The sequence below is a fragment of the Rattus norvegicus genome, chromosome 5 (genome assembly GCF_021556685.1).
Source record: "Rattus norvegicus strain SHRSP/BbbUtx chromosome 5, alternate assembly SHRSP_T2T, whole genome shotgun sequence".
In the NCBI taxonomy this organism is placed as follows: domain Eukaryota; kingdom Metazoa; phylum Chordata; class Mammalia; order Rodentia; family Muridae; genus Rattus; species Rattus norvegicus.
The window spans coordinates 81,186,905-81,205,414 of NC_141538.1; the positions used below are offsets into that span (position 1 = coordinate 81,186,905).

Below are 18,510 nucleotides of genomic sequence, written 5' to 3' on the forward strand. Positions count from 1 at the left end.
TATATGGTAAGATTCTGTCTCAAACAAAACAAAACAAAAGAACTCCCTAAAGTTTTCTATTAGTTCAGAACCTAACAAAGACATTAACAAAGGAAGCTAGGCGATACCAGAGGATACCCTCGCCTGTATTTTACACAGGCCCTAGTATTCAGTAAACATAAATGCAAAATGAATACTAATTGTGGTGGCTAAGCACACGCGTAAAAAGTACATGAATTACTGTATTTTACTGTTTGTTGCTCTAATTAACATTTTCACAAATGAGTGTGTGTGTGTGTGTGTGTGTGTGTGTGTGTGTGTGTGTGTGTGTGTGTGTGCGTGAACACGAGTACCATTTCTCAGGAGCACTGTACCCTGTCTTTAAAAGTTTTTCCCTCTGACCTATGGCTTGTAAATTAAACAAGTCTGGTTGGCCAGGTAGTCTCAGGGATTCTCTTGTCTCAGCTTTCCCAATTATGAGGTTACAAGAGCACAGCAGCACATTTAGATTTTGATGTGGGTCCTAGGGATGGGATTCAGATCTCTATACCGCTTAACAAGCTTTTACTAATTACGTTATCTCCTCATCTCCTTGTTCACAATTTTAAGAGTTTCCTATTTTAATCTAAATACATCTTGAAGGATAAACAATACCAAACCAGTCAGCTGTCAGAGTTCCCACATTAATTTCCTCCTGAGATTGCTCTTCCGAGTGAATTTTCATATGTTTGGTAAGATGAGCATTTTGTTTGAAGGCTTTACCACATTCAACACACTCATAGGGTTTCTCTCCAGTGTGGGATCTCTGATGAATAACAAGTGGTGATTTTGCATTGAAGGCTTTTCCGCACTCATAACATTCAAAGGGCTTCTCCCCTGTATGAGTTCTCTGATGTACAATGAGGTGTGACTTCTGACTAAAGGCTTTTCCATATTCTACACACTCATAGGATTTCTCTCCTGTATGAACTCTCTGGTGTTGAGTAAGAACCTCAATTTGCTTAAAGGCCTTATCACATTGATTATATTCAAAGGGGCAACCCCCGGTGGGAGTTCTCAGATGGTAGGTAAGAGATGAGCTATGTCCAAAGGCTGCCGCACTCCTTACATTTATAAGGTTTCATCTTCGTGTGAGTTCTCTGATGGATAACTAGGTGTGACTTTTTGCTAAAAGTCTTCCCACACTCAGTACATTCAAATGGCTTCTCGCCTGTATGAATTCACATGTGTTTAGTCAGGGATGAGCCATACTTAAAAGCTTTGCCACATTCATTACATTCATAGGGTATTTTGCCCATGTGTGTTCTCACATGTTCGGTGAGAGATGAATTATATCTGAAGGATTTGCCACATTCCTTACACTCATACAGCTTCTCGCCCGTGTGAGATCTTATGTGTTGCATAAGGTTTGAGCTATGCCTAAAGGTTTTGCCACATTCATTACATTTGTCGGGCTTTTCTCCAGTCCAGATTCTCAGGTGTTCAGTGAGGGCATGTTTGTGACCGTGGGCTTTGCCACACTGGACACACTCGTATGGCTTTTCCCCAGTGTGAGTTCTCTGATGCACAACAAGTTGGGACTTTTGGCTGAAAGCTATCCAGCATTCGTTACATTCATATGGTTTCTCCCTGGTATGAGTTCTTTGATGGTCAAGGAGACCCTGTTTATGGCTGAGGACCTTCCCACATTGATTACATTCATACGGTTTCCCAGAGCCCGGAGCCTTGTCGGGATTAGATGGACTATGGCAGGGTGATTTCCGTTTCTCCTCGGTCTGAATTTTGTCTTCCTTGTTATGGGATGCGCTATGACGGCATACTTTCTCACATTTCTTGCATGTTTGGTTTTTGTCACCTTTACCAAACAATTTATTGTTGGGTGACTTGTCACATTTCTTTCTAGTTGAAATCTCATCTCTGTTCACATCGGATGCACAATGGCTGAGTGATTTCCTATATTCATTAGCTGTATCAGATTTCTTTTTCGCAGAGTTTTTAATCTGACTGGGCAAGTCTAACTTCTGATTCAAGTTCTTCCCATACAAATTGGATTTATGCAATCTTTTTTCAGAAGGATCGTGTTTTGAATGGACATTTTTCTTCTCCAACAAAGTACACTCACTGCTTTTCTTACTGTTTGAACTTTTCTTCCTGAATGTCACTTCTGTAGTGAGTTTCCTTTGGAATTTCTGCTTCCCCTCCATCTGCACACCATCTTGTTGGACCTCTAGAATAGAATTGATGAGAGATTCTTGTGAGTTTCTACACCCCCACTGAACTTCTGTATAAGTTTCCTAAAGAGATGCCCTCCTTGGTGGGGTTGAATATGTACCACACTAACATCCCAATAATAAAATAAGCATCAGGAAGGACTGTCTCTGTCCTCTTGGACCCAATAGAAAGAAAGCTATAGTAAACCAGGGAAAAGACAACTGAAAGAGTTGGCTGCTTAGAAACAGGATCTTGTAACCTTAGGATAGAAGATGAAATACACACAAGGAATGTTGAACAAACAATGCATTAAGTTAAAAAACAGATTTGTGGTTATGCCAGGTATAGTGGCACATGCCTATTATTCCCAGTACACGGGAGGTTGAAATTCCTTTTCATAAGTTTGAGGTCAGCCGGAGCTACATAGCAAAGCATTACTAGTCTCCCCACTGTGATTAAATTTAGGATGCCATGATGTAAGTGTTATAAAAGCCATACTTATCCTACTTACCCACACACAGAAAGAAGCAGAAATGTAGGACTACTTGTTCTCAAGAACATAGTTTCATAGTTTCACTTCCCTGTGACCTCTAAGTTGACAGTTCTTGTTCCTGGTGAAGTCTGGCTAAAGTCTCACCCTTGGGTTGTAAGAGGTGTACTTTTGCCTCTTCAATAAATCCCTCTAATTTTACTAAGGCTACCTAAAATAAACTAAAACAGAACACATCTTCCAAGGAGTACTGAAGAGCCAGTGGATGACTGGGGAGCTACGAAGGGCACTGCTCCTCCCTTCTTTTCCATGAGCAACGTACCAAGGACATTCTTACTAACAACCAACAACTCCATGGTTCCTCTAAGTTCCCTGATGCTTTTGCAAAGTCATGAAATTCCTAGCAACTCACTTGGGAGATGCTTTACTATCTGGGATTACAGTGGGTGTCCACCTGTTTTCCCAGTGACTTGTCGATTGCATGCCTTTGATCCTGTCACCATTCCAACAAGTGATGGCCAGTTTCAAGTTGATTCATGGCCCGAACACTTGCTCATGTTCTTTTTTCTACACATTGCCAAATTTAAAAATGTACATTTAGGAACGCTCTTCTTCTCTCAGCCTACTCCCTTACCAGCTCTCTGCATAGAAATGCAATGGAGAAATCATCTGAGGTAAGAGTTTTAAACATTGAAAGAGAGAAACATAGGTAAGAGTGAATAGCCACTCCAGTTTCTATGGAGAAAATCAGAGCATCTGAATGGATGTCTGGAATTCTCACTTTTATGGAGGGCATTTAGGAGATGCTGGTTTGGGGTAAACTATAGTGGCACACATCTTTAATCCCAGCATTCATGAGGCAGAGTTCCAGACAAGTCAGGGCTACATAATAGAAATACATATGTGTGTGTTTGTGTCTGTGTGTGTGTGTGAGTGTGTGTGTGTGTGTGTGTGTGAGAGAGAGAGAGAGAGAGAGAGAGAGAGAGAGAGAGAGAGAGAGAGAGAGAGAGAGAGAGAGAGAGAGAATGTTTGGTGGAAATCTGTATAGTATAGAAGGGGGAGTCCAGAAAAGCTGAACTGGAGCCACTCTTTCACCCAGGAACTCAAGACTCGCACCCTGGGATAGAGAGATGAGCAGGACTCTCCAGGCAGCAGGACTCTCCATCTTCTGAAACCCAGTGATGATGGAGACAGGGACAAATTTCCTTCTTAAAAGGAAGTGATCAAGACTTACACCTGTTCTCTTGACATGTAAGATTAAAACAATCTTTGCCCGTGTGCACACATGTTCATCTGGATGTGTGCACATATCCACATACCCATGCATGTGCATGCTAGTTTGTCATCAAGCCATTCCTGGACTGTTTTCTTCATCTTAGGTTTGCAACAAGGTTTCTCACCAAACAGCTCACCAGTTGGCTAGACATGCTGGCCAAAAAGTCCCAGCTCCGGTCTCCACCGCCTTGATGCCAGATTACAGGTGTGCACCTCCAGGCACAGCTTCTTACATGGAGGTTGAAGAGCTGAACTCAGGGTCATGCTCATGAGGCCAGTACTTTACAAACTGAGCCATCTCTCTAGCCCCATAACCAACTTCCTACAGGGATGGATGGAGCTGTCACAATGGGTATCCACTCCCCCAAAAGACAGAAAGTATGAAAAGACAACTTCACTATGAAGGTTTTATGGATCACAGTCCTATTACGCGACAAGATCATACCACGGCCCTAAAACTTGATTAAGGTTAAAATAATTTTCTCTTCCTTTTTTTTTCTTGCTTTTCAAGGCAGGGTTTCTTTGTATAGCCCTGGCAGTCCTGGAACTCACTCTGTAGACCAGGCAGGCCTCAAACAGGCCATACCTCTGTGTGTGGCACACACACAGTTGCGCCAGCCCTAATGAAAACACCCACCAACTGGGTGATGTCTCAAATGCCTGAGACTATGGGGGGATATCTCATTCAAATCATCCCAGGGATTAAGGACAGATGGACACTTACAGAGCAGGGGTATGAGGAGTTTTGTAGTCAATGGAAGGAAACAAAATTATTGGGAGTGTCCACCATCTCCAGAGATGCAGAAAAGAGACTGATGTAAGAATGTCTAAATTTATTACGAGAATATATGACAATTAGGGAACTTGTGTGCAGGGAGAGGACAAGGAAAATTGAGGATTCTTTTTTAAATATGGTGAAGAGGAATGAGATTGAATGTTGAAGAGTCTTCTGGAGGCTAAGCAATAAGTATACAGTAGGGAAGGGGCTAGGTGAGGGAGGTGACTTCAGGCTACTTAGCCCTGGATTTCAGCTTTCTCCCTGCCACTGTCAGAATGATGATGGACTATACTCTTACTCCTTATGGAAGACCATGCCTCTCGGGCTATCCTATAGCATAGCATTTGGAATTGCTGCACCTCCTCTATAAAGAGATTATGCATGCCTACCCCTGAGCCAGGCGGCTCACTCTTACCATTTGAAAGTGAGCTACAGTGGGTAACTATCACATCCAAGCAGTGATTTAAGGAGTAATTAAGTGGTTCAATTCACCCATTCTTTTCTTCTCCATGAAATAAAAGCTTGTGGCGAGCTGCTCATGTGGACAGGTTTACAGGAGAAGGTGATATTAGAATCTCCAAGGTAAGAAAATATCTGAACTGTGAATTCCTTTTCTCCTGAGAGATTCTGGTGTTTTTTCTACTAGTTCCTGGTTAAGAGACAAAAACCTGGGACTTTTAAGAAAAAAATATTTTTTCCATATTGGGGATCAAATCTAGATCCTTGTGAGAAATCACTCTCTATTCTGAGCTGTATCCCCAGCCCTAATGAAAGTTTTCAAAGTACTCTTTGAAGAATTCCAAGCTTACCACCAAGAAACTAAAGACTTATTTGCACTGGTTCCTGTTTTCTTGAGTCTGTGCAGACTACTTGGGCTGTTCTTATTTACCTTTCCTGAAGAACATCGCTCCTCTTCTCCATCCAACTTAGAGACTGGGACTTGTCTGGGATCTTGATTTCCTACTCATAAGAAATGGTAGACACTGAGGGTTGGACCAACCACTTCAGAAATCAAGCCCCAACTTTTTTACTTCAGGGTCTTTCAAGGCTAATGAACATATATGGCTTCTGATGTTTCAAAATAAGGATGCCCATGAATCTCAACTAAGCACACCTTCCCTTTTGGAGGCAATGACACAAGCATCATTCCTAGCACTTGTTGCTATTCTGTCTAAGCTCCACCCCCACAGCTACTTGGCAGCAGCCAGGTATGCTCTGCCCCACAGTTGGCTAGCAAATGGCATGTATAGTACCTGACACAATAAAAGGAGCTGCTTGCCCCCCCACCTCTTATTCCCTCTTACCCTCTCTTCCCCTCTTGCTCTTTGTTGTCCTCTGTTCTTGTCCCATCCCCCTCCCCCATGTGCCCATGACTGGGCCACCTGTTCTCTCTTCTACTCTTCTCTCATTAAACCTCGTCACATGAAACCATGGTGTCTTAGTATTTTCTGTCCAGTCAAGGGTTGAGATAAAAAACACTAACAGTACTAAAAAGGGATCAAAAGTCCCTGTCCAACCAACCAACCACCACGACCACCACCAACACCACCACCACCACCACCACCACCACCACTGCCAAAATAAAACAAAACAAAACAAGAAAACATCAAGGGGAAAAATGAAGGACTTGAGGAAGAAGGGACCGCAGGGAACATATTCTGGGTGGAGGGGAACTGTTCTTACATATTGAGGCTGGATTGTTGCAGTTCTCTAGCTTTGTATCCTTGTACACGTTTCTCTGCCCAGGTTCCAGCTGCTCCCATTCTTCTGAGGAAAAGCCACAGACATATCCATGAACGTTACTGACTCCTATCATTCTTATTCAGTCCACAGAGAATTGGACAGTTCGACCATATCAACCCTCACCTCTTCCCTCTCTTCTTCTTTACAAAGGGATTGGCTTTTTCTCTGGTGTTTAGACTTTCTTCCTTGGCTTTGAAAGTTTCTCCTATTTCACATCTCATTTCCACAAAGTGTTGGGTATCGAAGGGGGAAGGCTTTAGGTGAACTCCAGCTGCCATGTTGACCTGGGACTAGCGAGTTTGTCTGGACCTTTCTCTGGGTTGCGGTCCCTTGGCTTATGGCACCATTGTCAGGCCATTTTCTGTATTCCACAGATTCCTGGACTGGAACTGTTACCTAATTTTGTAAGTATTCTCAAGGATAGCTTAGCTTGTGAACAATTTGTTATTTTGTCTCAAAATTTTGCCAAGACTAAAAGTGAAAAGCCAGGCATGGTGGTGCATGGATGAGGCTGAAGCCACTGAGGAGGCTTTGGTCACAGAATGATGTGGACTGTGGCAGGGGTGGGGGGACAGAGAGACAGAGGGAGATTTCAGCAAAATTGGTTGGCTCTCTCAACAGCTTTTTGCCATAATGTACCAAACCACAGCAAGAACTTGATTCAGGATCCTGAGCTTGATCCAAATTTAATCTCTTGAACTACGGGACAGAGGATGCTTTGGGGTGTTGGGTAAACTTTTGTCTTTATCCATTGGGCCTCTAATGACCAGACCTCCCCCGACCCCTAGCATGTCCTGAACCATGTTGAGCAGCCAGAGCCTTAGAAAGATGTGTCTCTCCTAGATCTGTTGGAAAAGATAGTCTATGGATGGAAGAATCGTGCAGCAAGTCTCATGTGTCTATGGTCCTTATAAAGCCTCTAAGGCAGGAGCCCTAGAGGGTATTCATCAGGTCTTGGGACTGCTCCCGAGGTGGTGAGATCCTGAGACTCACCTAAGATTCTGGGACATGAGGAAGGATCTTGGGTACAGGACTCGGGAGGTCCCCTCATTCTTTCATGGGTTAGCCCTCTGGACACATAGACATACATTTAAGTGCAAGGGTAATCATTTATTGAACTGCAAGAGCAAGAAATTTGTGCGGAATGATCATGGGTGGGGCAAAGAGAAATTTAAGAAAGCTTCTAATTCTCGATGTGTTGTCCTGGGTAACTAGGGAAGATGCTGGAGAGACCAGGATTGCACTTTTCTGTGACACAGGATGGAAATCAGATTGCAGAATTTGTCTCAGGATGCTCCATGGACAGGAAATGGTGATGCTGGAGTCCTGGTGAGAAGTCTCCACTCTGTAATGAGTAATCCACGCAGAAAGAATACAGGAACCCATTAAGCACGTCTTGGACTGACTTCAGGACAGAGAGGCACTCTATTGTATAGAACAAAGGATAAAGAAATAGATCTTGCCCTGCAATATAATCAAAATTATTTGCCAGAAAACAGGGATTAAAGGCATAGAATAAATTATACTTTCCTTATGGATGGCCTATGAAAAATGAAGTAACGAAAGGTCTGAGGCTTGGTTCCACAACCTTTGGCTCTGAAGAATGGTCATTGCCTTGAGGAATAATGGTGAAAGCCTTGGCCACTTTTAAAGACTTTCCTACATTATCTGAGTGAAGTCTTGGGAAATGGGAAAGAGGGGTCAAAGGAGTCTGCTCTCCAGACTGGAGGAGAAGTGGAGATCATGCAACTCCACTTCCAGGTAAGAAGCCAAGGTTGTACGGAGTTCAGATGAAGATCTTATTGTCCAGAGTGGAATGGAGTGGGACTGCAGTCTCTGAAGAGCAGTCATACTCACATCCTGCTACTCTCTGTTTCAAACTTTAACTCTTAATGACACTTAACACATTGCTGAGCCCTTTTTACACAACTGTGCAGCAACTATGGAAAACTCACTCCCTTGTTTTCTTACCTAAGTGCTTGGTTCACTTTACATTAGAGCTCAAACTAGGACCAGATAGTCACAAATCCACATAATTGAAAGCCATTTTTCAAGCTCTCCTCAAAGACTCCTTATCAAATTATTCTTATAATAATTTGGGGGCACAATACTAATGCTTTTGGAAGGGTCTGGTCCATGCCCACCCCCTCCTTGCTCTCACTGGAGATTGCCCACTTGGAGGCTCAGGCCTTTCTTCATCCTCGGGCCTGGAGACAGCGATCTGCAGGGTGAGAACAAGAACGTGTTCAGGTACCAGGTCCACGATATTCCCCGAAGAGGAAATGAGGTGCCTCTAAAGCTTTCAACAAATAGCTGATAGCCAATCCCCCAGGTTTATTTCTTCTATGATATAATATTCAGAACGAGAAAAATAAGTGAGTCCTGACTTACCAGTCTTGGTTACGTCAATGATATTGTCCCTAGTGATTCCATGCGCCTCACATAGTTTTGCAAACTTTTCCTTGATATCTGAACTCAGATCCTTTGTTCTGCCTGTGAAAAGAGCAGCAGTGAGTATAGCAGCTGTGTCCTAGGCATTGACCACAGAACTAAGTGAGGGGACAGGGGCTCCCCCATAAGGATGAGGAAATGGCTGGTGACATGGTTGACATGTGTGGGTCCAATCTATCCTGAACGTGGCACCCACGGAATGGCCTTCTGGCACACGGAGAGATTTCAGAGTGTGCCCATCACTGTGCTTGAGGCAGGGTGCAGGTGAACATCGTCGACCTTCAGAAAGTGAAGAAGAGGCAGGACCAAGCTGGGAAGACTATACTAAAGCTAGAGTTTCCTTCCTGTTTTCCCACCCCAAGATCATTGTCTGTGTGGAAATACTTTACCTTAGAGCACCATCACCTGGAAGGTTTCCCCGTTCTTGAAATTAACGAGATGAAACATGACATATCTGTCATAGTCTGTCTTAAGTATAGTAAATGTATTCCCTCCATCATCTGTGGAGGAAATGGGAAACAGCTCAGAAATTCTCTGGTCTGCATGAAATTATGTAAACCCTTTACCTGTACTACCCCAAACATAAAAATCATTAAAATACATATCCTGGAAGAGATGGGGGGCATGGATGTCTGCTGCTTCCCATCTGTAGCCTTCTGGACTTGATGAAGTAACTTCTAAGGAAGGGGCCCTGGGACGAGGCCCACTAGAGAACACTTAGCCACTGCAGTGACTCACTCTCTCTCATCCTCTCTGAGGCTCACCTACCTCCCTCAGCACCTTCAAGCGACATGTCTAACTTTCATAAGTCTGCCGTCTCACATGGCTACATCCTGAGCAATGTACACCGGTGCTAGCTACTAGGCAGTATCAGATTCCACCTCACCATACTTATCTCCCTTGCCTGCCACAGGGTGCTAGCTATTAGATGGCCCCCATGTCCCTGGCTAAATCAACCATGACAGGAAGTGCTTGAGATTCTACCAGGGGTCGTGGTGAGTTTGCTAGTAGAATGTTTGACTGGGAGGTGCAAGTTCCTGAGTTCAATTCCCAGCAACACATAGACACACACACACACACACACACACACACACACACACACACACACACACAAGATAAAGGTAGTAGGGTTTACTAAATTCCTTGTGGATAGATATATAGACATTCTATATACTTACACTCAACAAAATATTCGCCATCCTCTGGCGTTTTGTAGGCAACCAAATATAGTTCCCTGCACTCTCCATTTTCCCTGTAAAACAGAGCAAGCTGATGCTTAGGGGATTTTTGATCTGGCTGGCTATTTCAACCTCTACTCTATAGGTATCGCCAGTTTCTGATTCTATTTACCTTTTGAATATTTTTGCAAAATTAGCAAAATGGCTTTTTTTAAGGTTATTTCGTTTCTGTCTGATACTTTAGTAATCAGGAATTTGCGCTTATTTATTCTTCCTCAGCTAAGGGCAAACACCTCACTTACTTAATACGGAACTTGAAGCCTAAGGAATTCTCCAAGACATCGATGTGCTGCATAAAAACTCTCATGCTGCCGTTCTCTTCTATCTTTTCTCTTTTGTCAGAGGCCACGACAATAGAAAACCAATCCCCATTGAGCTCTAATGGATAAGAAAATGCTTAAGGGAGAAGGGGGCAGGGATACTGCATGGACATGTTTCTTCTTGAATTTGGCTTGATAGAGTTGTCACAATACCTAACATTCTGCCCCTGCCTCTCAGTGAGATCAGAGGTCCCCAAATCTTGTTAGATCTGAATAGCATACAACTGGTCTTACTTCAATGTCTGAGGCCATTCATTTGTCTAATAGAACAGGCCACTGTACACATCCCCTCAGAGGACCCGCTTGGCTTCAAGAGTTCTCCAAAGCACTCTCTGAGTCAGAAGTTACAATTCTATGAGCCTACCTTGTCCACATCGAGGTTCCCTCTTGTGGAACTAGCTTCTTCTTCATGGCCACAGACCAGGGTCAGGCCCAGACACAGCAGCAGCAGCAACAGCTTCATGTTGGTAGAGAATAGAATTGCCTCTCTGTCGGGACAATCTCTCTGCGGATGGTGCCCACACTCCACCTCCAGCACTTTGCTCGTCTTTATACTCTCTCTGGGTTTGAGTGTTTTTTTTTTCCTTCTCATATGGGCCTCCTTCCCTCAGGTTTTTTGGAATGTTTTCTCATGTACTGATGTGAAGCCAAGGATTGTTCCTGCCCTTTCCAACTTGGCACTCTCATCTCCTATGGATTGATTTTATCACTAATACATTTCAAAAAACATAATCCCAAGAAAAACAGTGGGTGTTCAAGAGGGCTATCTGGAACCAGATGCAACTTTGGATCTGACTTGGAATCAGAAAGCCAGTAATGGAGTGGGCGGGTACTGAACTGGAAGGTCAAGCATGGAAAGAATCTTTGCTTCAAGACTTGAGTGGAGTGTGGAAGAAGCTGAATTACTTGGGTTTTCTTTGAAAACATTCATTCAAATTTCATGTGTATGAGCATTGGTTTTGCATGTGTACCATGCACACACCTGGGGCCAAGAAAGTCAGAAGGAGGTCAAAAGAAGGAGTCAGATTCTTTGAAACCTGTTCTTGCTGAGGACCCAGGTTCAATTCCCAGCACTCACATGGCAACTCACAACTGACTCTAGCTCCAGTCACAGGAAATGACCCTCTTTTGGTCCTTGTGATCTCCTATACACATGTGGTACATATGAACTCACTCATTCAGGAACATATGCATAAAAATAATAAATCTTTATTTAAAAAGATTATCAGGAAGTGTCTTCCGAAGCTAAGCTGACAGCCCCCACCCCCAAACCCACCCCAAAAGATTGACCTCAGAATGCAAACTGCTAACTTGGTAAGGTGAACTGCTTCAGCTGTTTACCTCAGAGAACGTTGGACTTTAACTGACTGGACATAATCTCATCATTAAAGAAAAACAAAGGTATTGTTCAAAGTCATATTTGCTGATGGAGGTCCAAGTAGAAATGATGTCAAGAGTCTGCTTACAAAGAAACACAGATATAATAGGAACATATTTTGTATCCGTATAAATTGTATTTACCCTGGAACTAGAAACATAAAATAGTGTTTGATGTGGGGAAATAAAGAATTCAAGAAGGAGGCAAGTCCTCGATAGGGTTTATTTCCACTTTGCATCAACTCTCTATAGTATGTACTATTTATTTTCATCTTTCCATAGTGTTAGCTAAGACTCAGAAAGATCAAGTAACTATACAAGGCCATACAGCCAGTCAGCGAGAGAACTTAGATTTAAACCCAAGCCTGTCCATCTGACTCAGGAGCCATTACTCTTATTAACTCCACTACACAGGTCGGGATGTTTTTATGGGAAGGGAGGATGGTTAAATAGGAGAAAGAGGAATAAACAGCACTGTAGAGCTCCAGACACATCAGACTGAAACTGACGTGGGTTTCTTTAAAATATGTAGGGGTGGATGTAGCTTGAGATTCAATGAGACATGACTACTGGCCCCTCTTGGTCTACAAGCATTTGGTAAATGCTTGATTAGGGGACTATCATTTTTCTTTTCTCCTCTTCCTCTTTCTCCTGCTCCTCTCCCCTCCTCTTCTTTTTTTATTGATTATGGTGTGTGTGCACACATGTGCACACATGTGTACATGCCTTTGCTCATATACACAGGAGACAGAAGAGGGTGCCAGTTGTCTCCCTTGTCTCCTTTTACTTTATCCCCTTCAGACAGGGTCTCCCTCTGAATCTGGGACTTAGTGTGTTTCAGATAGGCTGTCTGGCCAGTAAGTCACAGCAATCCTCCAGTCTCCACCATCTACCTAGTGGTGGGGTTAAATGCAGCCATGACCAGCTTTTTTAATGTGAGTTCTGAGCATCTGATCTTACCTTGCTGGGAATCCATACAGCCCTCAGAGCCAGTACTTCTCAACTGATCTGTCTTCCCAGCAACTCACATAGAGGCTGGCCTTGAGCTTCCTGAGTTTCTGAATGGTCTTGGATCTGTGGCAATCCCCCAGCTCCAGCTTCCTGAATGCTAAGATTACAGGTTGTAGCACCACGTCTGGCTATAGATTACTGCTTTTCTAGTAATGAGCAAGAAGATGCTTTCCCAGCAGAAGGCAACAGACAGTTCCTTCCACTTAACACTCTTCAGTACATGTGGGCTGTTCCTGTGACTGAAGCACTGAGGCTGTTAAGAAATGACTAGACAAAGCAGGTGGGTAAGGGGTTTAAGGTGTGTACGTGTAACAGCTAATGGCCCATGTGTAACTAGCTAGCATTTCTGAAACTGACTAATAGGAAGATGATTTAATGACTTTTTACCTGAGTCTCAACTAATTGAATAAATACCCCATTCAGAAAGCCTGCGGAAACATTTGAGTCACTCACATGGTGCCAGAGTGTGTTTGGGGCCAAGAAGAACATCAATGAACACGGGCTTATTTGATTCATGTCCCAGAGAGGGAATATTCTGTAGTCCTTCCAACAGAGTGACAGATAGGACTGCTGACCCCAGCTCAACATCAGTTCTAAAGCACCTGCTTCTGTCAGTGTCAGAGGATGCTTGGAGCCACTGGAATCAACCTGCTTAACTCCCAAAACCTAGAGCAGGCCCCAGAAAACAGGCACAAACAAACTTTAAGGGACAAAGTGATTATAGGCCAGGAACTCGTGAAGGACGAAGGGAGCTAGGAGACAGCAGAAACAAGGAAGGGAAGTTATCCTGTGTCAGGCAGAAATGCTATGCCACAGTTTTGCTCGATCATGCAGTGGGGGATGTGCACCCCAAAGAGACCAGCATCTCAGCTCAAAGACAAGGGAGTCTGAAGCAGTTAACAGTTGGGACGGCTAGCTATTCACACACCTCACAACCAAGCAGTCTTTACTTCAAGATCGGGGGTGGACTCTAAGCTATACTGCATCATGATGTGTGCGATTTCATTCTGCTTTCCATGAGTAGTCTTTCCTCACAGGGCTCGAGTCCTCTCCCCAATTAGGTATCTGTCACAGGAACATTGCAATACAAAGATATTTAACTCAGGGGAATCTGTAAGCCACCCAGGCCAGGAACCATGCGTCCACACTACTGCATGCTCAGAAGGGTCAGCGCCTTGGCAGTGTTAGCGTTCAGTCACCAATGGCTGATGGAGGGAAGGCAGGATGAACCAGAAGAGGGAGAGACTGGAGAGACGACTCCTGGTTAAATTCCCAGCACCCACAGGAATCCATAAGTCTAGTTCCAGGGATCCGACACCCTATGTGGGCACTGCGTGCATGTGCTGCACAGACATACATGCAAGCAAAACATTCATACACATAAAATAATCTATTGTTTTAAGCACAAGAAAATTGACCAGACTAACAGGAACTAGGCAGAGGGCCTTCTAGAGTGTGGGGAGAATGGATCCATACGTGAAGGCCATGGCAAACAGGAGTACAAATAGTTCAGAGAGCCAAAGGAAACCTTGCTGGATCACAGTGAACACAGGAATTACGAAATGAGTTAAGGCTAGAAAGGGAATTGTGTCAGTTTGCAGGGGCTGCCCTCTCGAACTCATGCAGTATGGGAGACTTCAAAAATTAGACTTTCGGTGCTGGAGAGATGGCTGAGCGGTTAAGAGCACTGACTACTCTTTCAGAGGTTGTGTGTTAAATTCCCAGCAACCATGTGGTGGCTCACAACCCTCTGTAATGGGATCCGATGCCCTCTTCTGGTGTGTCTCATACATACAGTGTACTCGGGTACATAAAATAAATTTAAAAAAATATTTTTAAAAAATTTGACTTTCTCCTTTCTGGCAGCTAGAACTCTGGGAGCAAGGTGTTCGATGCGTCCTGCTTCTTCTGAGATCTTCCTCATTGGTGGAATCGTCTTCCCGGGTCTTCAGGAAGTCTCTTCTCTGACCCATCTTGTATCCTAGTCTTTTCTTTTGAGGACACTGGTCAGTCATCTTGACTTAGGGTTCACCCTGAAGACCTCATCTTACCATAATTACACCAAATCACACCCTCAGGCACTATGGGTAAAGCTTCCAATGTATGTATTTTTGGTGGGCACACTTATCCCGGATCAGCTTATGTGGGCCCGTGAGGAGCTTGGTAGGGGTTGGTTTTCATGTATCTGGGAAGGACCTGAAGCATTTTAGAATTACAGTAGGAGCATGGTCAGAGGTGTGCTTTCAAAGTTCATCTGGCTGCATTTGGATAACAAAGACCAACAGGAAGGCAGGAGAAGAGAGAAAAAAGTTGCTATCTGTGGTTCTCAAACGTGTGGATCGGGACCCTACATGGGTTCTCAATGTTTGGGTTGTGACCCCCACCTGGGTGACATGTCCTATATCCTGCATATCAGATATTTGCATTTCAATTAATAAAAGCAGCCAAATAACATTTATGAAGCAGCAAGGAAATAAGTTTATGGTTGGAGGCCACCATAACATGAGGAACTGTATTAAAGGGTCATAGCATCAGGAAGGTTGAGAACCTTTAGGCAGGAGATCATGCAGGAAGTTACTGGAACATGCTGGCAAGAGATCATGTAAGCTTACTCTCGATAGCTGGAATTAGAGGGAGGTCTATCGAGAAAGTACATGGTGTTCATAGAATGTGAGGTGTTAAGAACACATTGGTATTCTGTATCCTTATATAGATACAATTTATAGTTATTGCGATTAATATCATGACCAAAAGAAACTTGAGGAGGACAGGGTTTATTTTAGCTTACAGTCTATCATGAAGGGAAGGTGTGTGTGGGGGGGGTGGGGACTCTATGAGAGAAACTGGTTTTCTGAAGACATGATTGCTTTGAATTTATTTAGATGCAAAGGAACTTTAAATAGTTTTAAAATGACTACAAAGAATGGACCTACTTAAGATGGAAATTAAAAAAAAGAGAGAGAGTCCAGTCTTAAATACAGTATAAATCTAGTGTCGGAGATTTGTTTATAAATAATAAAATAACTATAAGTGTTAGAGTGCAGAGAAGTACCAATCTGTATGACATTCCGTGTTAATTGGTTGTGGCGCTTAGCTTAGTCGCATACAGTTTCATCCATCCACTATGCAATGCAATTTTAATTAGATATATAAAAATATAGAGGAGCCAGTCAAATACTACTGACAAACCAAATAAGGACTGAAACTCTGGAGATAATAGGACAGACCCGATAACCACACCAAGGCCTTTGTAATTACGCATGCGTAGTTCTGTTAAGCTCACCTACAGAGGAAAGAGTTAGAACCTTAACCACACCAAGAAATCGATGCTGGGGGTTCACAGGGCCAGTTCAGCAAGGTGTAGGGTTGCTCCCTACTGGCCAACCTCCATGTTGCGCTGTATTCTACAGCCGCATTGCTGGGGCTTCCTTTGTGCATGTTAGGTCTCTGTTAAGTTTGGGCTTATAATTTGCAGGCAGTAGCTGGCGAGTTGGAGCACAAAACTTGTACTCATTATCGTCCTTTGTAAAAATAGTAAAGTCGAGGCTGGAGAGATAGCTCAGTGGGGAAGAGCACTCGATGCTCTAACAGAGGACCTGAGTTTCCGGCATACACAGGATAGCTCGCAACCTCCAGTTTCAGAAGATATGACACCTTATTCTGAACTCTTCAGGCACGAGTTGTATATGTGAACAGACATACAGACAGCCAAAACACTTATACCCATAAAATAAAACTAAAAAAGTCTAACTAGACAAGTCAGGACTGGGGAGCTTTGTCACCGGTTAAAATCATAGGGCTGTTCTTCCAGAGGACTTAGGTTTCGTTCACGGCACCCTCATGGTGGTTCACAACCATCTGTAACTCCAGCTCCAAAGGATCCATTTTTAATCTACGTTAAAATATTTATCTCATCTTTCATTACAAATGTTTCAGGCTAATGTTTCAACTAAAAGCCTTGGTTACTGGTCTTCTAACCTCAGAGTTACATTCTGTTCTTTTGTTTTTTGGGTGCTGAGGATTGAATGAGGGTGTCATGGTTACAAAGTCACCATTCACCATCAGCGGCCTATACCCCTATTTCTGAAGTTCGATTCTTTTATTGGAGTTACTTTAGATAGTCTGAGGTCTTTCTCCATAGGAAACTGTTCTTGGTCCTTTCTTGTGAGTTTGTCTTAGCACTTTTTTTCTGTTCCCATCCTTTTGGGAATGTTTTCATTACTTCTTACCCAATACAAATCAAATGTAAGTGTCTTTGTGGTATTGTATTAAGTGGGGTTCCCTAGAGGAATAAAACTTACAGTGTGTGTGTGTGTGTGTGTGTGTGTGTGTGTGTGTGTGTGTGTGTGATTAGTTTATTAGAATGGTCTACAGACTGTATTTCAGGTAATCTGTTACCATAAAGTCCAAGAATTCAGGAGTTGTTTAGTCCACAAGGTTGGATGGCATAGCTGTTTTTCAGTATATGTCAGAATTCCAAAGTAGGCCCTAACGCTCATGAAGGAATGGACCTTGTAGCCAGAGGCTCTAGGGAGGGATCTTCCTTCTTCCACATCTTCTATGTAAGCTGTCAGCAGAGGGGTAGACCCAGTTTCAAGGTGGACTTCCCTCCTCAAAAACATCCGGATGAAAAGTGGGTCTTTCCATCTTCAATTGACTCAGCCACTCTCTCACTCATGCATTGGCTGTTAAGGTTTAGTTAATTCTGGATGTCGTTGACAACCAAGAACAGCCATTACAAGCCCACCCCTGGTCAATGTGACACACAATCACATGCTTAATTTTCAGGTGGAAGTAACAGCCAGGTCATAACTATGCCTGTGTAACTACCCCATGTACAACCTCAAAGGCGTTATGTATTTAATAGAGACATAATTGTACACAGCATGATGTAAGCATCCCTCGTACAACCATAAATGCATTATAAATTTTATGACGTTCCTTCAAGGGACATTCTTTTGATATCTCAAAATTTAAATATGACAACTACTGAAATTCTCTTAATCATTCTGATACTACATAAAAAAGAAATAAAACATGAAAATCTGTACAAACACATTCTTAACAAAATACTGCCCTGAGCTGCGTGCGGCCCTCCCCCGGACCCCCAGTTCCATTGTCCAGCCACTGGAAATAAAGAAATGAATTAAGCACTTTCTAGAATTCCATGATACCTAAACCACACAAAGACTCAATAAATTAAGAGAACTTCAGACTAATTTCCACTATGAACATTGATACAAATATTCTCGATAAAATGCTTGCAAACTGAATCCAGGAACACATCAAAAACATTATTCAGCATGATCATGTAGGCTTCATTCCAGGGATACAGGGGTGGTTCAATGTACAGAAATCCATCAATGCAATCCACTGTACATACAAACTAAAAGAAAAATATCACATGATCATTTATTTCACTAGATGCAGAAATAGTCTTTGACATAATCCAACACTCCTTCATTTTAACTGTCTTGGAGAGATCTGAGATATAAGGTGCATTTCTAAACACGATAAGAAAAATATACAGCAAGCCAAAAGCCAACATCAAAAAAATAAAGAAAAATATAAAGCAGTTCCACTAAAATCAGGGATAAGACAAGGCTGCCCATTTTCTCTCTATCAATTTAACATAGT

At 43.0% G+C, this 18,510-nt stretch overlaps 2 protein-coding genes across 2 annotated transcripts in view; both read right to left on the reverse strand.

Annotated features, from left to right (window-relative positions):
- Positions 1 to 604: 604 nt before the first annotated feature.
- The window catches only part of LOC148005838 (uncharacterized), a 43,968-nt gene continuing 26,062 nt past the window's right edge, over positions 605 to 18,510 (reverse strand). Inside the window, 2 exon segments of the mRNA XM_087551802.1 lie at positions 605 to 1,073; positions 1,075 to 2,206. Of these exon segments, the coding sequence (XP_087407928.1) occupies positions 605 to 1,073; positions 1,075 to 2,206 (1,601 nt within the window).
- Mup4-ps1 (major urinary protein 4, pseudogene 1) lies at positions 8,764 to 11,005 on the reverse strand. Its single transcript, XM_087551626.1, is given in 5 exon segments — positions 8,764 to 8,969; positions 9,317 to 9,427; positions 10,106 to 10,179; positions 10,408 to 10,541; positions 10,850 to 11,005. Coding segments are annotated over 5 exon segments (609 nt in total). The 5' UTR covers positions 10,949 to 11,005; the 3' UTR covers positions 8,764 to 8,778.